This window comes from Schistocerca piceifrons, chromosome 7, assembly GCF_021461385.2.
Source record: "Schistocerca piceifrons isolate TAMUIC-IGC-003096 chromosome 7, iqSchPice1.1, whole genome shotgun sequence".
NCBI classification, from domain to species: Eukaryota; Metazoa; Arthropoda; class Insecta; order Orthoptera; family Acrididae; genus Schistocerca; species Schistocerca piceifrons.
Genome location: NC_060144.1, coordinates 335,446,482 through 335,465,733, shown reverse-complemented (window position 1 = coordinate 335,465,733; position 19,252 = coordinate 335,446,482). Strand labels below are relative to the sequence as shown.

General features: G+C 39.7%; 1 protein-coding gene across 1 annotated transcript in view; it reads right to left on the bottom strand.

Annotated features, from left to right (window-relative positions):
* LOC124805336 (RING finger protein 121) overlaps positions 1 to 19,252 on the bottom strand; it is a 100,041-nt gene that overhangs the window by 23,387 nt on the left and 57,402 nt on the right. The window contains exon 6 of the mRNA XM_047265856.1: positions 11,797 to 11,930. Coding sequence (XP_047121812.1) covers positions 11,797 to 11,930 — 134 coding nt within the window. The remainder of the gene's footprint in view (positions 1 to 11,796; positions 11,931 to 19,252) is intronic.

The window sequence follows — 19,252 nt, the reverse complement described above, 5'->3', positions numbered from 1 at the left end:
TGAAAGGAACTAATTCTTTTGCGGGGCTACAGCATTCGAAGGAACGGTTTGTAATTTTATTTTGGGTCTGTTCTGATTCTGGATTCTGTATGGTGGTGGGAGTGAGTTTTTGAGGGTGAGGTAAATGTAGATCTGCAAAGTAGGGTTTCTCAGTTATAAGAGCATGTGGGAGAGGTTTAGAGGTTGCTGTAGAAGTGGTGGATAGTGGCAAGGCAGGAATAGGAAGTGAACAGGTGGACAGTTTTTTGAGCTGTCATTGTGCATGTTGCTCTAGTTACCGGAGGGCAAAGGTTTCAATGTGTGCTATGGGATCCAGGAATTTGGAATGCCATAGCAGGAGAATTTTACAGATGGAGAGGAGGTTTGGGCCGGATCGATATGGTTTTGCAGTACTATGTTGGCGAGGGTTAAGGACTGACAGAATCTGAAAGGACAGAGGTCATAGTGAGAGGAAGGGTGGCAGCCATAGATGGGTAATTTGAAATTAAGGCTGTTTGACAAGATTTCATGAGCCAAGCAACAACCCAAGAAAAGTAGGGGGGGCTGGGCTCTGGCTAGGGATAAGGAAACTTTCCTGTATTGACGCAGATTGAAGGAGTAAGCATCCATGGTGGAGAATAAAATTGTGTAAAATATGTAAATAACGTAGAAATATGCCCAAAAAGTCCGCAAAAATACACCCAAACACAAGGGGGAAAAAATCACGAAAAGGATGAAATGGATGGAGTAGGGGAAAAGAAGGTGAAATCTGTGGGAGTAGCCCGATAATGAAAGGCAAAAACCAACTGAAATTGGTGTGAGGATAAAATGGGATTAAAGTAAAATTAAATTGAAAGATTGTAATGGTTATTGCTGGTGGACAAGTCTGAAGAAGGAGGACGGCAGATGTGACTAGTTTGGGGGATTTGGTACATGCGAACTGGAATAGAGAGGTGAATGAGCAGGGGTGGGGAAGGGTTGGTAAGATGAGATACAAGTTCGTACAGCACACGCAGGTAAGGGTAATAACATGCAAAAATAAGCAAGTGTGACACAGGAAGAATAATCAATTTGAAGGTATTGGATTTATGATACTGGTGGGAGAAATGTGGGACACGAAATGATGTGCCAACAATCAGTGCGGTCTTTTAGCCGTCTATTGTGCATGGCCAAGATAGTTGATACAGTGTGGCTTGTACACAGAGTATGCAGTGCTGTGCAGTTTGTAGGATGACAAGAGAAACAAAGGACACATGAGAAAGAGTGAGGGACATTGAGTATAGTAATGCATTAGAAAATAGTAACAAAGGAAAGCAGCACTGGGTTACAGGATGGAAGAAAAGCCATCAGTCAAAATTCAACAATGGAAAATGCAAAACTTAGTGTAACAATACTATGAAAATACTACTCCCACCACCCATCTGCCTCTTCCATCACACACAGCTGCTTGCAGTGTGGCCTCAGCAGCCAGAGACTGCAGTTACGTGTCTCTAAATTGTGTGTGTGTGTGTGTGTGTGTGTGTGTGTGTGTGTGTTTGTGTGTGTGCGCGCGCGCCCGCTTGTGTGTATGTTCTATCTCCAATGAAGGCCTTGTTGGTTTAAAGCTCATTTTCTGACAGTCTTTTTGCTGTGCCTATCTGTGGCTCAGCATCTCCGCTATATGGTGAATAGCAACTATCCTTTTTGTAATATTACGAAACTGTTAATTAGTAGTTTGTATGTTACGTGATAGCTTGATGTATCTGTTGTTTATATTGTGCGTCCAGCTAATAAAGCTTTGGTTTGATAGATGTCTTTACTGAGAGTGTTTGTATGTCTAGTGGCAATCACCATCCACATTTAAGAGAAGAATGATAAATTGCTTGGCTCTGAAACTCCCACTTGTATCATACTTTGAATTTAATGTTGACAGTCTATTCTGCTTGCTTCGAAACAGTGGTCTTCCTTCTTATTATCTGCAAACAGTCACATGATAGTGGCTGGCTGATATTAATGACTTGTTAGCTATTTTTAATATGTTTTTGAAACTTTTACTGCAGAATATGAAAGTTAATTTTATAGACTAGTGATCTGATTAGACTTATGTGCCAAGTATCTCTCAAATTAACTTAATGTTGTTCTCAAAAAAATATTTTTCTTTAATTTTCACTCAGTCATTTCTGAAAGTTATGTAATATCTATGAACAGTTGTGTTACTGGAAATTAATTAATTTTGCAGGAGGGGGGGGGGGGGGTAGTTACTCAGATTGTCTTGCATCATTTTCTGTGTTTTCATATAAAGGTTTGTGTTTTTAGTAATTTGTGGCCCAGTATCCTTCTACTCAATACCAGCTCCCTAATACATTGCAAGAAGGAAAGTGCAGGAGAAAATATTGTGTGAGTAGAATGGTGGCGATGAGGTGTGGGAGGAATGTACCAATTTTCTGCCTGTTGCACGAGGCAAACTGGAAGGGATTTTTACACATTTACAAAAAAAGTGATGACTGCCATCTCTCATTATGTTGCATGTCAGCTATTCTGCTGAAGTATTCTACTTATTTACTTAAGATAATCTATGCATACAAAGATATAAAACATGAAGATTGCTTATTTTAAGACCCTTGACTTCCTGGAACAGCCTAAGGCCAGTACTAATTTGAAGTCAATTTCTGGTGCCATTTGGAGCCCCTGTGAATCACACGGCACTTTGGAGCCTGTTAGTTGATGGCAGCTAGCAGCAGCACTGAGCTGCATGCTATTTATTTATATTATTATTATTATTATTAATTGTTGTCATTTATCCTTTAATTTGGTGTATTAACACAAGATCAAAAATATATCACAATCTGTTTATTTCGGTCATTGACCCATTATCAAACTAAACTGAAAATGGATTAATCAGAAAAATAAAACAGTTCACACTGGTACAGGTTATTTTTTATCATTTTATGGATAAAAATACCATTGATTGTAAGAGGTATACTTACAGGTACCTTATAAAGATGGAGGTGAAATCAAAATTGTGTGTGTGTGTGTGTGTGTGTGTGTGTGTGTGTGTGTGTGTGTACAAAAACATATCAACTGTCTGCACTAAATAAAAGAAAATAAATATAAGTTCATAAGAGGTAGTGTAAAAATTACATAACCAACTCTCTGTAACTGCACTGTCTACATTACAAAGTTCATTTACTGACTGAGTATATTGCATAAAAAGAAGATGAAGAAGAGCATACTCAATATGTTACAATGCCAAAACTGCTGAGAATATCCGTCCAGAGAAAAGACATATGATCAACAGGCTGACTCATTTATACATAGAGGCAAGTAAGATATGGGTTGAGAGAGAATACAACACATATTTACAGGAGTTTTGTAATCTCAGTATTGGTTATATATGCAAGAATTAAGTTATGATGCACAATGAGCTCATGGCAACACAAGTAATAATAAAAATCTCCGTTATCTACCTTGAGGAATGATTTATTAGAACTTATCCCACAGTCCATGCGACAAGTAATAAAATTATATATGAGGTATTAATCATACTCTTTGTGAACAACTTGAAGGAACAAAGAGTATTATTCCACTGTTTAAGAGCAGACAGTAAGTCACAGTCTTCAAATATTACATGATGAAACAAAATTGTGCTTTGGTGATCATACAATTGTTATAATCACATCCAAATAACTACCGCCAGCATGGATAACTAACACTGGTTCACTGCATCAAGCCAAAACTCGTGCTACCCAAGAATACCTCCAATAACACCCACTGCAAAAATTTTAATTGGCAAAATAGGCTGAACAACTGTTTTCAAAAATTTCTGAAAATTTCAAATGCTATACTTTGTCAAACCATTAGATAAAAGTCTACCTCAAACAGAAGTGGAACACAGCAAAGCATGCACAACACAAATGATGCAGAGCCTCAGCTGCTGATGCATAGTTATGCAGACAATGCGGCACAAATCATTACAACTTGACAGATGCGCTTCAGTTTTCTACTGATATTTTCTATGACACAGGTAAGTGTCAAGCTCATTCCTGTGAAAATACCACCCTCTATTTGCTTCCCCATAGATGTCAAATCAGAGATTATACCTCTCAGTATTCAGTGGGAACTGAAATCTTTATCTTCCTTTCTATGTCAGATTTATCCATCATTACAGTTTGCTTAAAGTTACAAGTGATTTACATAATAAAGACACAACTCCAATTAACATTTTATTTCAAAAGAAAGTGAAGATAAAAAGTGTATTATAATGTACTGTGGTACTGAATAAACTATGTTGTCAATTACAACTGAAGTCAGTTTGCTTAAACCACAACCAGTTTTGGGCTTATGCCTATCTTCAAAGTGAAAACACATTCAGTTTCATGTTTCCCCATTTAATGATGGAGTTTACTGTACACCCCAAATGTTGAAAAAGGAGACACAAGTGAAATCACCAGACATGACAAAGTGGTACGAGTTGAATGTGTAGTAACCTGCCAGTTACTATACTTACCAACCATGGCAGACTTAAGTCGGGCAACTGAAGTTGTTAAATGTGTTCGAGATGTGTAAACTATTTTCATCAAATTCTTACTGATGTTGCTCAATCGGTCAATAAGTTTTCTCTTTTTTACAGCTGTGGTTTCCTTGTATTTCTAGTCAGAACCAAAGTGACAATGCCAAGAGCCAAATTTTCACGTGTTTTGGATTCAGTGGTTTTCTGTCATTCAGCTCTTCCATGGAGGCTTTTCTATGGACGCCTCTGCAACAACAACAGGTGCGCACACACCCGTGTTGGAGCAGTGGTTGGCTATGCTGACCCAGGCTCAGCTGCCAGTTGTTAATGTGCTGCTGAACCCCCCCCCCCCCCCCCCCCCCCCCCCCCCCCCCCCGCCCCCCCAACCATGATGAAAACTGGCGTTCAGGGGTTCAGGGTGGTCAACATGGAGGTCAGTAAGTCCTTTCTCCTTATCACAGATATCCCCTTGTATGCATCACTCACTGTGCCAGTTAGCTCCTCATCACTGAACCAGCATCACTTTTTTTGACAAGATGTGTTGTTTGCAGTCCTCTTACCACCACCAGTGTACACATGTGGTCACTGTGCATGGTGAATTCTCCCCATGTCGCAAACAGCTGCAATAATCGTGTTTTGCATTGGTGGCTGAGCTTCATGGACTGTCATCAGTGTCAGTTCATCATCGCTAACAAGGAACCTATTAAGTAAGGCTCATTTGAAAGTGTATGTCAATAGTTACGACATGGTAAGTATTAGTTGCCAATGTTTCACCATGTGCATTAGGATGCCGACAGAAAATGAGTGTCAGGAGGGTGCAGAGATCAATCTTCTATGGGACGTTCATATTACATTTCACAAAATGGACACTGTCAACTTTCAAGAAAAGTTCAAAGCAAATAATCAACTCAACCATGAACACTGAATGCAAAATTGAGTGCCACTATGACCACAAAGGTTTGCACCATCAAAAATGAAGGTGAACTTCTTGGGAGTTACAAGCCATACAGGACATTCTGCTAGGTATCCACTCTTAAAGAATGCATATAGAATCATATTGGTATACCAGGGCAATGAGAACTGATGGAATGTGATGGCATGCAACCGAATGTGAAACAGTCTGTTGTGGAGCTTATTGTAAAACTGGCTATCCTTTAAGGTGTAGCTGTACACAGTGCGACATATGTTTTATAGGCATGATGAAAACAGACATCCAAAGCTGAATTTGCTGGTTCCGAGGAATAGTTTGCTCTAAGTAGTATGATTTTTATAAACATACAAGCAATCAAGCAAAAGAAAGTTATTTTGACTAGCTATTGGTCAAAAACAGTGTGCATACCATAGTTGTTGTTCTCTTACAACCATTTTCCCACTCTTGCTCACTGTGACCTAAATATTCCCTACTGCCCTCGCAATATCATTCACACGAGAAAGGATCTTAGGGGGGCAGAGCACCTCCAAGTTCTCACAGCACAATAAATAACTTTCCAGCCAATTTACCATCCAGATTAATAGTCAGCATAATTACATATGAATGTGTTAATGCATTGACGTTCGCTGAACTTGATACACCTTTCTTGGTAACTCTAATTTCCAGGGTTCCTTTCATATGCATTTTGCTAAATGATGGGATAAGTTTTCTTATCTCATCTACAAACTTTTGGGCTGATTCTACAGTTTTCTGTGCACCATAAAAATGATGCTTTGTTTGAAATTTTGTTCTCTTACATCTTCCAATTCTGCAGCACCGTTTGAAGTTGTGCGACTACCCACTGCATCCTTTGAAATCACTGCAATCTATGCCATGTGCGATTTAATGTGCATAACGTAGTAGGTCACTATCATGCACGTCCTGTAAATTGTATTGAACATCCTTGAAATGTGCAAACAACAGCTTTTGTAACATTTGCGTCTTTTCCTTCCTTGAGTATCTGTAGTTTTTCTTATTCACTACATGCCCATACTTCTGCGAACTTATTTATTCATAATTGTTTTTTTACTATGCTGCCAATGATCTTCCATGCATGTAATTATGTTTAGCTCCCACTCCTTGGAATATGATTGCCCTTTACTATGTTTCACTGGAGAAGGGCTTTGTGGCCCCCCCCCCCCCCCCCCCGTCCAAAAAGGATGTTGAACTACATAGCTCGACACCTGTTTCAGTGCCACTTTCACTTGTTAAGCATGTGTCGTCATAACTGTCCATTTCATTTACATTGTCTGTACAGTTGAGCATATACACCACACATTCCACTGACTCATCTTGCAGAAACGGTAATATTTCATCTGTCACTTTTTCCTCACTCTGCAAAATTCCTTAGGTTCCTTTCTGATGAAATTTCAACTTTGGCAATTTTTGTTGTAGATATAATGCGATATTTGATTTGTTTATCATTGCAATTTCTCTGCTTTGTATGAACACTACTAGTACTGTAGCACTATTCCCAGTTACTCATCAACTAATTAGTTCAACTACACTCCATAGCCTCACGCTGCGCCCACCATTGGATGCCTCCAGTCCCACCCCTGTAAACTTTAGCACCAATTCTGTGGTTACATGCTATACAATATGTGGGCGTCTAATGCTGTACACATAAATGGCATCCTGCAACCTCGCACTCAGGGGTTCCTTGTAAACCTCAGGAGCCTTATGCAGACTCCACTGTTTAAGAGACAATCATCCATTCAGTCCCAGATGAGGAGGTGTGCCAACATGCCCTTCAGTTTGAGGACTCTACATTAAGACATGATTTTTAATATTGGACAGTCATTCGAAGTATCCCATGCCGCAGGTCGCCAATTAGAGGCTTGGGTTGGTGTTGTGGTTTTTGACACCATGCAGTCCGGTGTATGGAGCCCAGCGCACTGGGGGAAGAGGAGATAGTTACAGTACATACAAGCCAACTGAGCCAACACGGATGAAAATGATGTTGGCAGCAAGAACAGCAAATGCCACATTCTTCATGCCCCTCTTATTTTGTACAGCACAAGCAGATGGTGGGCCTCTTTCCTGTCCTCCCCCAGGAGTCATCACAGGAATCAATGGATGTCGATATTCGTACTGTTTCGTTGTTGTTTTCACCGTTGTCTGCAGGCCAGAATGAACTTTTCATTGAAATGTGGGTGATGGATAAGTCAGCAGGGGGGGGCCACCAAGTATCTGCTCAATTCACAAATGTATGCCAGTCTATGGTCCCCACTGTTGGTAAGCTATGAAACAGCTGATTCGTAGGCATGGCTAACACAGTTTGTAAGTCAGTTGTAAACTATGAAAAGTTGGCTCAGAGTCAATCCTTTTTCAAAATCGACTTGCCCGAAGCCCACCCTCAGATTCTATTGAATGAGGCATCAGAACAGTTGCTTATGGTTAATATGTCATTAGGCCTTCATCAGTATAAACATATTTTTATAAGAACTTATGAGGGTTGTCCCTCATTGCATTGACTATCTCGGTGATATTGTCGTAACAGGTGGTACACCATGGAGGATTACCCATGTAATCTCTGTTCTTTGTTTACTGTTCTACAGGCTGTGGGCCTCAAATGTAATCTTTCTATGTCTAGTTTTTTCCAGCCTTTCATTTTTTTTATTTGTCTTAAGAAATTTCCCCAAATGGCATGCACCCCATGGAACGGCACATGGATTTACCCTGTCAGTCTAATCAACGAGAACTTCACGCATTCCTTGGGAAAGTGGTGTACTATCAGAAATTTATTCCCAGAGTGACTGCTGTCACCCATCCCTTGCATCTGTTGCTTCAGAAAAGTGATCCTTTTGTTTTGTCTGCAGCCTGTGAGCCTCATGTTGTGTAACTCAAGGGCAGTGTTTGCTCTGTGCTTTGTACTACAATATTTCAACCCGGCAAGCATCTGGTCCTGGTCACAGACAAGTCCCAGTACAGAATTGGGGTGGTCCTGGCTCTTCATCATTCAGATGTCTCCAAACAGCCTATTGCAGCAAAAACACTCAACTCCGCTCAGCAATGTTAGTCTCAGGTGGAAAAGAAGCTCTTGTTATTGTCTACACATAAAAAAAATTTTTTACTTAATTACTGAGCATAAACCTTTGGTCTCCCTGTTTAGCCTCCGGGCATCCTTACTGGACAAAGCCACTCATTGTCTTCAGTGTTGGGCTCTGTCTTTGTCCCAGTACAATTATGACATACATTTTCATTCCATGTCACAACATGCAAATATGGATGCTCTGGATGTTCGACCAGGAAGAACTGGTTTGTTTTCAACTGGATATGGAGGCAAGATACACGGAGATTGGTTTCCCCATTACTAGTTTCCATATTTCCTCTGTCGTGGGGCTGGTCCAGTGCTCTGGCAGGTTGTACACATGGTACAGCATGGGTGGCCCAACTGCATGCCAAGCTGGGCATCAGAAACGCTTCATAACTGTAAAATACTTCACCATCTCCTCTCTCTTGGGTGGCATTAAGTCTCCTGTTGACAGAAGGGTTTACACCCAACATCGTAGTTCCAGCAGCTCTGCAACAGAAGGTCCTCCACAGAACACTCGCACAAAACTATTGGCGTGCTGCCATATGTTTTGTCAAACATCAATTGGGGTGCGGAACACATTGTCAAGGCCTGCCACAAGTCTCCAGGTTAGCATGTGATGTCACACTTTTTTTTTTGCTGTGGCTGTCCTGTACACAGCCTTGGGAGGAAGTCCACGTTGATTTTGCTGGTCCTTCTTTTTAGACACTTTCTGATTATTGGCAGCTGACACTTTTTTCTCATTTTCTGTATGTTGTACATTGTCGATATGCAACACAACTGTTAACACACAGGCGACGATATATAGAAGGCTTGCTGGCCCTCAGTTCATAGCACAATCTTTCAAGGCCTTTTGTACATACAATGGTATTTGCTATGTCACAGTGGCTCCTACCCATCTGCAGTCAAATGGCGAGGCAGAATTCCTTGTCCTAACATATAAGATACAGATGTGCAAGAATGTATAAGATTGCCTGCCTTTTTCTTAAGCTCTTATGGGATTACGCCCACTGGGGCAAAGAGTCTCACCGAACTCCTGCACAGTCATCCGTCATGGACACTGCTCAACCTCTTACTGCCAGGCAGGCATCCTCCAGCAGCACTGCTTTTGTTGATGTTCATGCCCAGCACACCAGTCTAGGGCACAGCATTTGAATGGTGCCCCCACTGGATACTGCCTGTTGTCCAAAGCCAACATATTCACCACGTCTTCAGGATTCACATTGAAGATCCATTCGTGGCATGCCATAAGGACCAGCTGTATTCCAGGTTGGACATAGAGTGTCCTCTTCATGCCATGGGCACAACGTCTCATTCTTCATTGGCCCTGGCCATGTCAAGTTCGAGCAGGCCTGGTCATGCCCGCCTGCCCTGAAGGTTGGGGCTTTGTCAGCATCAATGGCATATCTGCTTCCTGCAGCAAGTGCACTAGGCAGGTGCTGCAACCAGGGATGGAAGCCAGGGCTCCTTCACCAGAGCTTCTCCTCTACAGTCCACCACTGTTGCTGCCCATGCCGGCATCCATCGTCTTAAGACTCAGATGTCCAGATGGCTCCCACCCCTGTCACTGGAGGTGCCCTTGTCCAACACATTTTAATCTGTACTCGCAGAGCTGGGAACTTCTCATGCCTTTGGCTGCAGCCCTCAGCACTGTCAAGGGTGCCCTGGACATCTCTTTAGACACAGCATTGTGGGCAGTGACACCTGGTTTGTTCTCCCCGCAAGGAAGGAGGATTACAGTAACCCGTTAGCTACTACACCCACCGCCCACAGCAAACATAAGTGGGGCCACTGCAGCTAGTGCCAACATTCAAAACGCACATCTGCACACTACTTGAGGCAGGCGCCAGGAGCAGCCCAGTCACCGACTGCCATCACCAGGTCCACTGTACTCACACAGCACTACAAGAGCAACACCTCACATGGATAGCATCTTTATGAGGGCATGTATGGGCCATTGACCTCCATGTCTTCACTTGTTAAATGTGTTCGAGATGTGTGAACTGCTTTTATTGTATTTTTGTTGAAGTCACTCTGCGAACCAATAAATTGTATCTCTTTTACGACCATGTTTCCTTGTGTTCCTATTTAGAACAAAATGTACTATGAGTACCAGTATCCAGACCATAACTGCACATTTGTCACATAATTTATCCTTTAGGATGGACTGAACTCCAAGAGCGAATGTGGAACATGAAACTGAATGTATAATCACCTGAAGATGGGTGTAAGGCCAAAATTGCTTATGATTTAAATAACAACAATGTAAACAAAACATAGATTGCTACTTACCGTAAAGATGACATGTTAAGTTGCAGACAGGCACAATTAAAAGTCACTTATACATACTCTTTCGGCCACAGTCTTCATCAGAAAAAGAAACACACATGCACACATTCATTCAAACAAACAAGCACACTTCATGCACATATGAGTGCCATCTCTGGCAGCTCGGATGACGAAGTCTGTGGCCGAAAGCTTAAGTATAAGTGTCTTTTAATTGTTCCTGACTGCAACTTAATGTGCCACCTTTACGTTACGTAACAATGTATCTTCTCCTTACACTGTTGATATTTCCACCTGGATTGTCCATTGTGATTTAAATAAACCACCTTCAACTGTGATTGGTAGTAGATTTTAAACATCATTGGCCTTTAAAGAAACAACAACGGTATGTTGATGATTTTCACTTATGGGCCGTCTGACAGCAACTGAATAAAACACAATTTTAGTGCCATATGCGTTTCGCCTTTATTTTCTGCAAGGCATCATCAGTGGCAGGTTGCGTAGACAGTTTCTTACATATTACGCTCCTGTTGCATTTTTGGTCTTGTTCTTCTTCCTATGAGCGCCAATTTGCTGTTTTTTCTGCATTCCACAGCACTATGCACTGAACGCTTTTTTTTAATGCAAATATAAAAAAAATACGCACACACGCAACTTATAATATTTTATTTAAAATTATTGCTAGAATTCATGTTTCTGGGGGCATTATAGAGTTCATTTCTATACAATAATATGGAATCCTATCTTGAAAATACAATAATATGGAATCCTATCTTGAAAAGATGAAATATGTAGAACACAGCACCCAATTTCTTGAATGTATATGTGTGACTTGCTGGTTAATTTCTTGGGCATTCATTTGGTTGATGTAAATGTTTTTAATAAGAAGTGTGAAAACAGGATGGAAAATGTGATGCAAATGGAGGAAGTTGTAAGTAACAAGGGAAACACTGGGATTTTTTATTAAAGGAAGGGGGTGGGGAGAGTAGAATACACGTACAGCATAGAAGATGTTATTACTAAATGTGAAAAGGATACAAATGATCACAGGATAGTTTGTAAGTGTTTTCAATTAATCCTTCCTCATTTTCCTTTGCTTGTATGTGATTGCCACACACAGCACAAACACCTCTTTCTAGATGCCTCGTAGGGATGCCATCTGCCCGGTAATACTGTAAAAAAGAGTAACAATTCAATGTACAGCTAACATAAAATGACATGCTAATAGTGGAAAAGAAACATGAATTACCAATAATATACACAAATAGAGGCTATACGCACGAAATAACAACTCTGTTGAAAACAAAGACACAGAGCAGTCTCTACTCAGCAAGGTTTCATTACCTGCTGTTCACTTGCCCAGTTAACATTTTTCTTGGTATTTGTATCTACATTTACATACACACTCTGCAAGCCACCATACAGTGCATGGCGAAGGGCACCATGTCCCACTACTAGCCATTTTCTTTCCTGTTCCACTCGCAAACAGATCAAGAAAAAAACAGCTGTCTATATGCCTACATACGAGCCCTAATTTCCCTTATGTTCATGGTCCTTATGCAAAATGTACGTTGGCAACAACAGCAGAATTTTTCTGCTGTTGGCATCAAATGTCAGTTCTCTATAGTTCCACATTAGTGCCTGGCAAAAATCATGTTGTCTTGCCTCCAAGACTCCCATTTGAGTTCACAAAGCATATATGTGATACCTGCATGCTGATCGAACTAGCCAGTAACAAATCTAGCAGCACGCTTCTGAATTACTTCAATGTCTTCCTTTAATTCGACCTGGTGGGGATCCCAAATGCCCGAACAGTAATCTAGAATAGGTCACACTAGCATTATACACTGCGTCTACTTTACGGATGAGCTACACATTCCCAAAATTACCACAACAAAACGAAGTTGAGCATTCACACTCCCTACTACTAACCTGACATGCTCATTCCATTTCATATTACTTTGCAATGTTATGCTCAGATATTTAATCAATGTGATTATGCCCAGCAGCATCCTAATAATGCTGTATTTAAATGTTACATACTTGTTCTTGCTGCTCATTCAGGTTAACTTCCATTTTTCTATATTTAGAGCAAGCTGCCATTCATCACACCAATTACAAATTTTGCTTACGCCATCTTGTATATTGCTACAGTCAGCCAATGACGACACTTTCTTGTACACCACAGTGTTATCAGCAAACAGCCTTAAACTGTCGCTCACCCTGTCTTTCAGATCATTTATATACACAGAGGAAAAGAACGGTCCTACCACACTTCCCTCGGTCTCTCTTGATGATAGCTTTCTCCCTGATGAACACTTGCTATCAAGGACAATGGTTCTATTACTGAAGAAATCTTAATCCACTCACACATCTGGGAACAAAAAACATACGGTTGATCCTTTATCAACAAACGGCATTGGGCACCATCTCAAATGCTTCAGAAATTTAAAAATATGGAATCTGGCTGTTGCCCTCCACCCATTGCCTGTAGAATATCAAGAGAGAAAAGGCAAGCTGAGTTATGTATGAGTGATGCTTTCTAAATCCTAGCTGATTCGTAGACAGAAGCTTTTCTGTTGAAACATAAAAGCTGCTTTCGACCATACACGAAGTCACACACAGAATATTCATTCACTAAATACTGAAATAAATACTGGCAGAGTTTTGAAGCCAGTAGGTCAGTCTTCTGTCAGATTTTGAGGTGGATCTATGTTTTTCGTCAGTCCCTACAATGTGTAATAAACAGTATTATTTAAAATTCATCTCTCTCTCTACATCACCAACAACTTTAATCACGGCACAATTCAATGCACCTTTAACCCATACAGCCACAGACACTGATTCATTTACTTCATAATTCCTTGTCCTGAGAACCAACGGCATTGTAGACATAACCCCGATCTCTGTTATACAATTCACGTATCTGAAATGTATGATAAGCAATAATTTCTCTGCTGTTTAAAGTCTCCAGCCCTAAACTTGTGCACCTACTCCGCTCTTCATAGATATATTATCAATAGCTTTATACACTGTAAGGCGCGAACGCCTTCTCCTCCTAAAATAACGCAGCATAACTAGTCTGTGTCGATGCTATTGTACAGAAACCTAGTACCAACTGCTTGGTTAATAAATTTAGAAAGAAGTCAGATGTAGGTTCTCCTTCTCTTTGGAATTTTAATAGTGTTAATGTTAAATGGAAGCATGCTACTAATAGATTGAAGTTTCATTTTACACATTATTTCAAACCAAAGGCACAGACTAGTTATGCCGCGTTATTTTAGGAGGAGAAGGTGTTCGCGCCTTACAGTGTATAAAGCTATTGATAATATATCTATTACTACGAAGAGCGGAGTAGGTGCGCAAGTTATTCTTCATGGTCCTTCAGTGTTTTGTAGATGCGTACTGAATTTTACACTTACCAATGCTGATACTAGTGCACATGGTAATGGTTGGGTAACTGTGGCTCTAGTTCGTGGTGGTAAAGTGGAGACTGTATCAGGGCTGGAGACTTTTAACAGCCGAGAAGTTATTGCTTATCGTACATTTCAGATATGTGAAGTGTATAACAGAGATCGTGGTTCATCTTACTATATGTCTACAATGCCGTTGGTTCCTAGGGCAAGGAATCGTCATAAAGTAAATGAATCAGAGTCTGTGTCTGTAAGGGTTAAAGGTGCACTGAATTGTGCCAAGATTAAAGTAGTTGGTGATGTGACAGATTACTATAGAAATGGAAATGAAGTGTGCACTAATTTGTGCCAAGATTAAAGTTGTTGATGATGTGACACATTACTATAGGAACTGAAAAAAGTACCTGTCCTTTCCTTGAGAAAATAAAAGAAAAATAATAAATGTGCTGTTAATTTTTGGAACACAGCCTATGACCAGCTTAGAGACAGAAGTGATGACACTTTCTGCAGGACCTGACCATCATTTTGTAGGACAATGCTCAAGCACGTACAGTGCAAGCTGTAACTGATTTGTTTGTCTAATGGGGCTGCTAAGTGCTCTACCAGCTACTGCACTCCTCTGACTTAAGCCCTCGTACGTTCAACTCGATTTCTAAACTGAAGGAAACACTTCACGGTGCTTGCTTCAGAACTGCTACAAATTCGTTGGGTAATAGACTGCGCCGCTCGAACTGTCAACACAACTGGCACTGCTAAGAGTATCCTACGACTTCCACATCACTGGCAACGGGTGATACACAATGCTGGTGACTACTTTGAAGGTCAGTAAAACTTTGAAACATGTATCTATTTTGTACGAGCTGCAAATAAATAGTTGCCACTATTAAAGTTACAACCCTCGTATCTAATAATATCGTATATATTGAAATGTACTGATGATACGGGTAGGAATAAATAAGATTATCTGCTCTTTCATAGGTCACAACAACGTAATCACAAACAATGAGTGATGCAATGTGATTTATCAAACATTACAGCAGCCTTACATCAATACAATATTAACCCAAATGTAGTTCTATTAAATGTTCTTAAACTTCTCATGTGTTCAAAGGTACAGAAACAAGTTAATACATTAAAATTGTACAATTCACAGTGAGGACATCATTAAGAAATATAAACTAATCTAACTTACAGACAATAAATCCAGATACACAAGTTTTGCCTATATCAAACAATAATGTATTTAATTTTGTCTATCTCAATATATGGAAGGAATTCTTTTTTATTAACTAATTTTACCATAAGTAAAGAAAGAAGTAACTGAACTGTTGTTAAATTGAAGATCTCGTATTTCACTACGAAAACATAAAAACTACTGTGACCTTTGTATTTAAAATTTTTTGTAAATTACAAGCATTTTGCCATCTGAATTGTCAACTCAATGTAAAACTTGTAATTGTAACTCACTTAAAGTCTGTTTACAATTATTAACCCATCATAGTGTTTACTATAAGTACTGGCAGAGTTTTGAAGCCAGCATGTCAGTCTTCCATCAGATTTTGAGGCGAAATCTATGTTTGTCACCAGTCCCAACAATGTGATGATAAACAGTATTATTTAAAATGGTGCATATGTAAACTTGATTATTATACATATCACACACAAGGTCTGCAGATCGGAGGCACTCCAGATTATCTACAAGAATCAACTGTTGCAGGAAAGAAGAAAAGAAGACAATAAATATTTGTACTTCACTGCATTTACACCCCCGTTTGATGAACTACTTGCAATATTAGCTGTTGTCACGGACAGCGACAAATTCTTTTACACTTCAGCAGATACTGAAACAGTGTAACATTACAAAGTGATGGAGGAGCTGGGCTTCGAAATAAGCCAGATTGCAGTACAGGTATTAATTTCAAGTTTCAGGTGCACTGAGGATGCTCACAAAAAGAAAAGGCATGCAATATCCATGAGAAATTGATGACAACATCTGTGTGGAAGCTGCCAACAGATGGCTACACACAACCTAGTAATCTGATCTGCACGCTGTAGTTTCCACACCTCGTAAAACAGAACGTATTTGGAAACACATTTTTTTAATGCCAAAAAAAGGTGCAAATGCAATAAGGTAGGTCATTTGAAAAAAGAGTGAATAGGAAAACTATTTTATATTTGTTTATTTTGAGTGATAGAAAATTAACTTGTGTGACGGTGTAAATAGTGAAAACTGAAATAGGGAGGGAGACGAAGGTAAGCCAGAAAATGTAGTCAATTTAGCTGATAATAAATCAGAATAAGGGGATGTGAGGAGTGATACAAGTATTGTTTGCTCTCCTTTTCATGGGTTCACTAATGTGGAAGTCACTAAGGGTGCAAAGAAGACATGATAGCCAAACTTATTGAGTCAGCCACCAAACAGTGTCAAAAAGTGATCAGCAGGGTCAAAAGTTTGATCAACAGGGTCAGAAGCTTGACAAATTAAAGCTAACTTTAGAGCAACAGAATGAGGACCTTAAAGATTTTAGGAAGGAATTAAATACTGCCAAAATAGCTACAACCAATAGCACCAAATATATTGAGAATGTAGAACAAGAATTAATTGCATCCGAAAAATATTTTGATAATGAAAACGAGAAGTTTGACACTAGATTAAATTTGAGTAACAAAAGGTGGAGGAAGTTAATAAAGACCTTTTATACTAACATGTGGTGTCTGTCCTTTAGAACATTCATACAATTAATTCACCTAGATGGGCAATGCATACACCTTCTTCAGTGTGGATGAATAATTACGTACGATCTCCAGTGGAAATCCCAGAGTAGTGAGCATGGAGGAAATGGACAGGGACTGCGGATAGGTGGCACTCTGGTGGGGTTGGGGGAATGTGGGTTGGCCGTGAGGTCTGCTGAGGTAGTCCACGCAGTTGCATAACACTGTGTCCCAGATGGCGCTGTGGTTAACGCACCTGCCTAGTAAGCAGGAGATCCTGGGTTCGAATCCTGGTCCAGTACGCAATTTCGTTCATCGCTTATGATTTCGTGTAATGTCCCAATGCAGTTGACAACAGTAATCCCCTCCCAAACTTCAATTTACACATAATGATCCTTTGGCTGAAGTTGAAAGATAAAAATAACAAAAAATTGCATGATAAAATAAAAAGGGAGAAGAAATTTACAATTAGTTGAGTCTGAAAAACATTACAATTCTGAGATTTTAACTGTAAAGAGTAGCGTTGATACATGTGTAACTGAAGTCAGTCAGGTCTAAAAGAAAGTTAATGAAACTGCAGAGAGTCTGATTACCACAGACTGTTGTTTCAATAACAGTAGTGGCTGGAACAACATCAACATAAAAATTTCCCTAGTGGGAACAAGATTCATATTGTGGATTTTATTTCAATGTAAAGATAACTTTAACAATATCATGTCTGACAAAAGCTTGTCAAAAAATTTCTGGACAGAGAAGCACTTTCCTGGGCAAATCAACACATCCAAACAGATATGACTTTCTTAGAAAAATTCTAGTCTGAGACAAAACAGACAAAAATCAAGACAACATTTTTAAAATGGTCCATGTTTTAGGGAAGGCAATGATAGTATGAAGACCTTCTGCACAAAGCAATTACTTTGGTCTAACCTCTAGATGATTTAAAACAGATTGACATTTTAAAAAAAGTCATTTACAAAAAAAGTTCAATGGGGGTCTAGTTTATGGACTGGATAATTCTATAGAGCAATTTCATAGGTATGTTGACAAACTGAATGTGGCCTGAGAATGGAATGATACACAGACAGAAGAGAATAGGGAACGTAGGCACAATCATAATGGGGGTGGCTAAGCAACCACAATGATGCCAGAAATGGAAGAAGAGACAACTATAATCATCATTATAATGACAGGGACAGGAGAATATATCCAAGGAGGGAGACACCTAGAGAAAACTATAGAAGACGTGACCAAAGACAGGATAGGAAGTGATCTAATGAGAGAGAACGAGAGGCAGGAAACAGACAAGAGTATGGTAACAAAAGGAGGTATGATAACAGACAACTCGAGAACAGAAGAAACAATAAGGGAAACTAGCTTCCACTTCACAGGGAGTCTGTTGGTCTGAGGCGAGTTTTGATGTAACTAGAAACATGGCTAATACAAGCAGAAGAGGTAGAGGTAATCTTAGGGGGAAAATCTTATAATAAGGATGACAGGTCATACCAGGGAAATAAAATGAAGTTCAACAGAGTTGTTGGAGGAAATTTTACGTAATATAACCAGAGATAAAAGCTTGTAAACCAGATGTAGACAATGAACTAGATACAGACATCTTGACAAATTTATTTAATAAGACACAAAGTAGTCATGAAGTTTTGAATAATGATACCTCTGAGAATACTCAATGTGATGAATATGGTCTTAAGACTTTATTTAATGATGTAACTTTTAAGGATATTTATGAAATTGTGTTAGCTGATATAAATTGTGATGAGAAGGCAAGTCATGTACTTAAGAGGGGGTAAAGTTGATGATATTAATGATGCTTTTAATGATATTTGTGATGTGTATAATGATGATGTTTTCAAAGTTGTTAGTGATGATGGTGATTTTGTACAAGGTGTACAACTTTGCTTCCACTGTTTGCCAGTAGGTGGCGACAACGGGAAGTAGTGGTCGAAATAAACAGATTGCAGATGTCAGGAAGTTAGCTTGGACCTCAGTCAACATAACCTTATTCAAACATTAGTCGATTTGTGTCAGCATCACAAAGTTGTTCTTGATTAGAAGGGTCAGTTTATGAGCCTAATTCTCATCATTTGGACCATTACAGAATAGGGGAGTAGCTCACAACTGGTTCACCTCTTACTTTAGCAACAGACAGCAAAAGGTCATTATTCACAATGTTGAGAATGGCTGTGATGTGGGGTACAGTCAAGTGGGGGTGGGGGTGGGGGTGGGAGGAATCAGGGTTGGGGCCCCTCCTGTTTCTTATTTATATAAATGATTTGTCCTGTAATATTACGGGCAATTCTAAAATATTTCTGTTTGCTGATGACACTAGCTTGGTAGTAAAGGATGTTGTATGC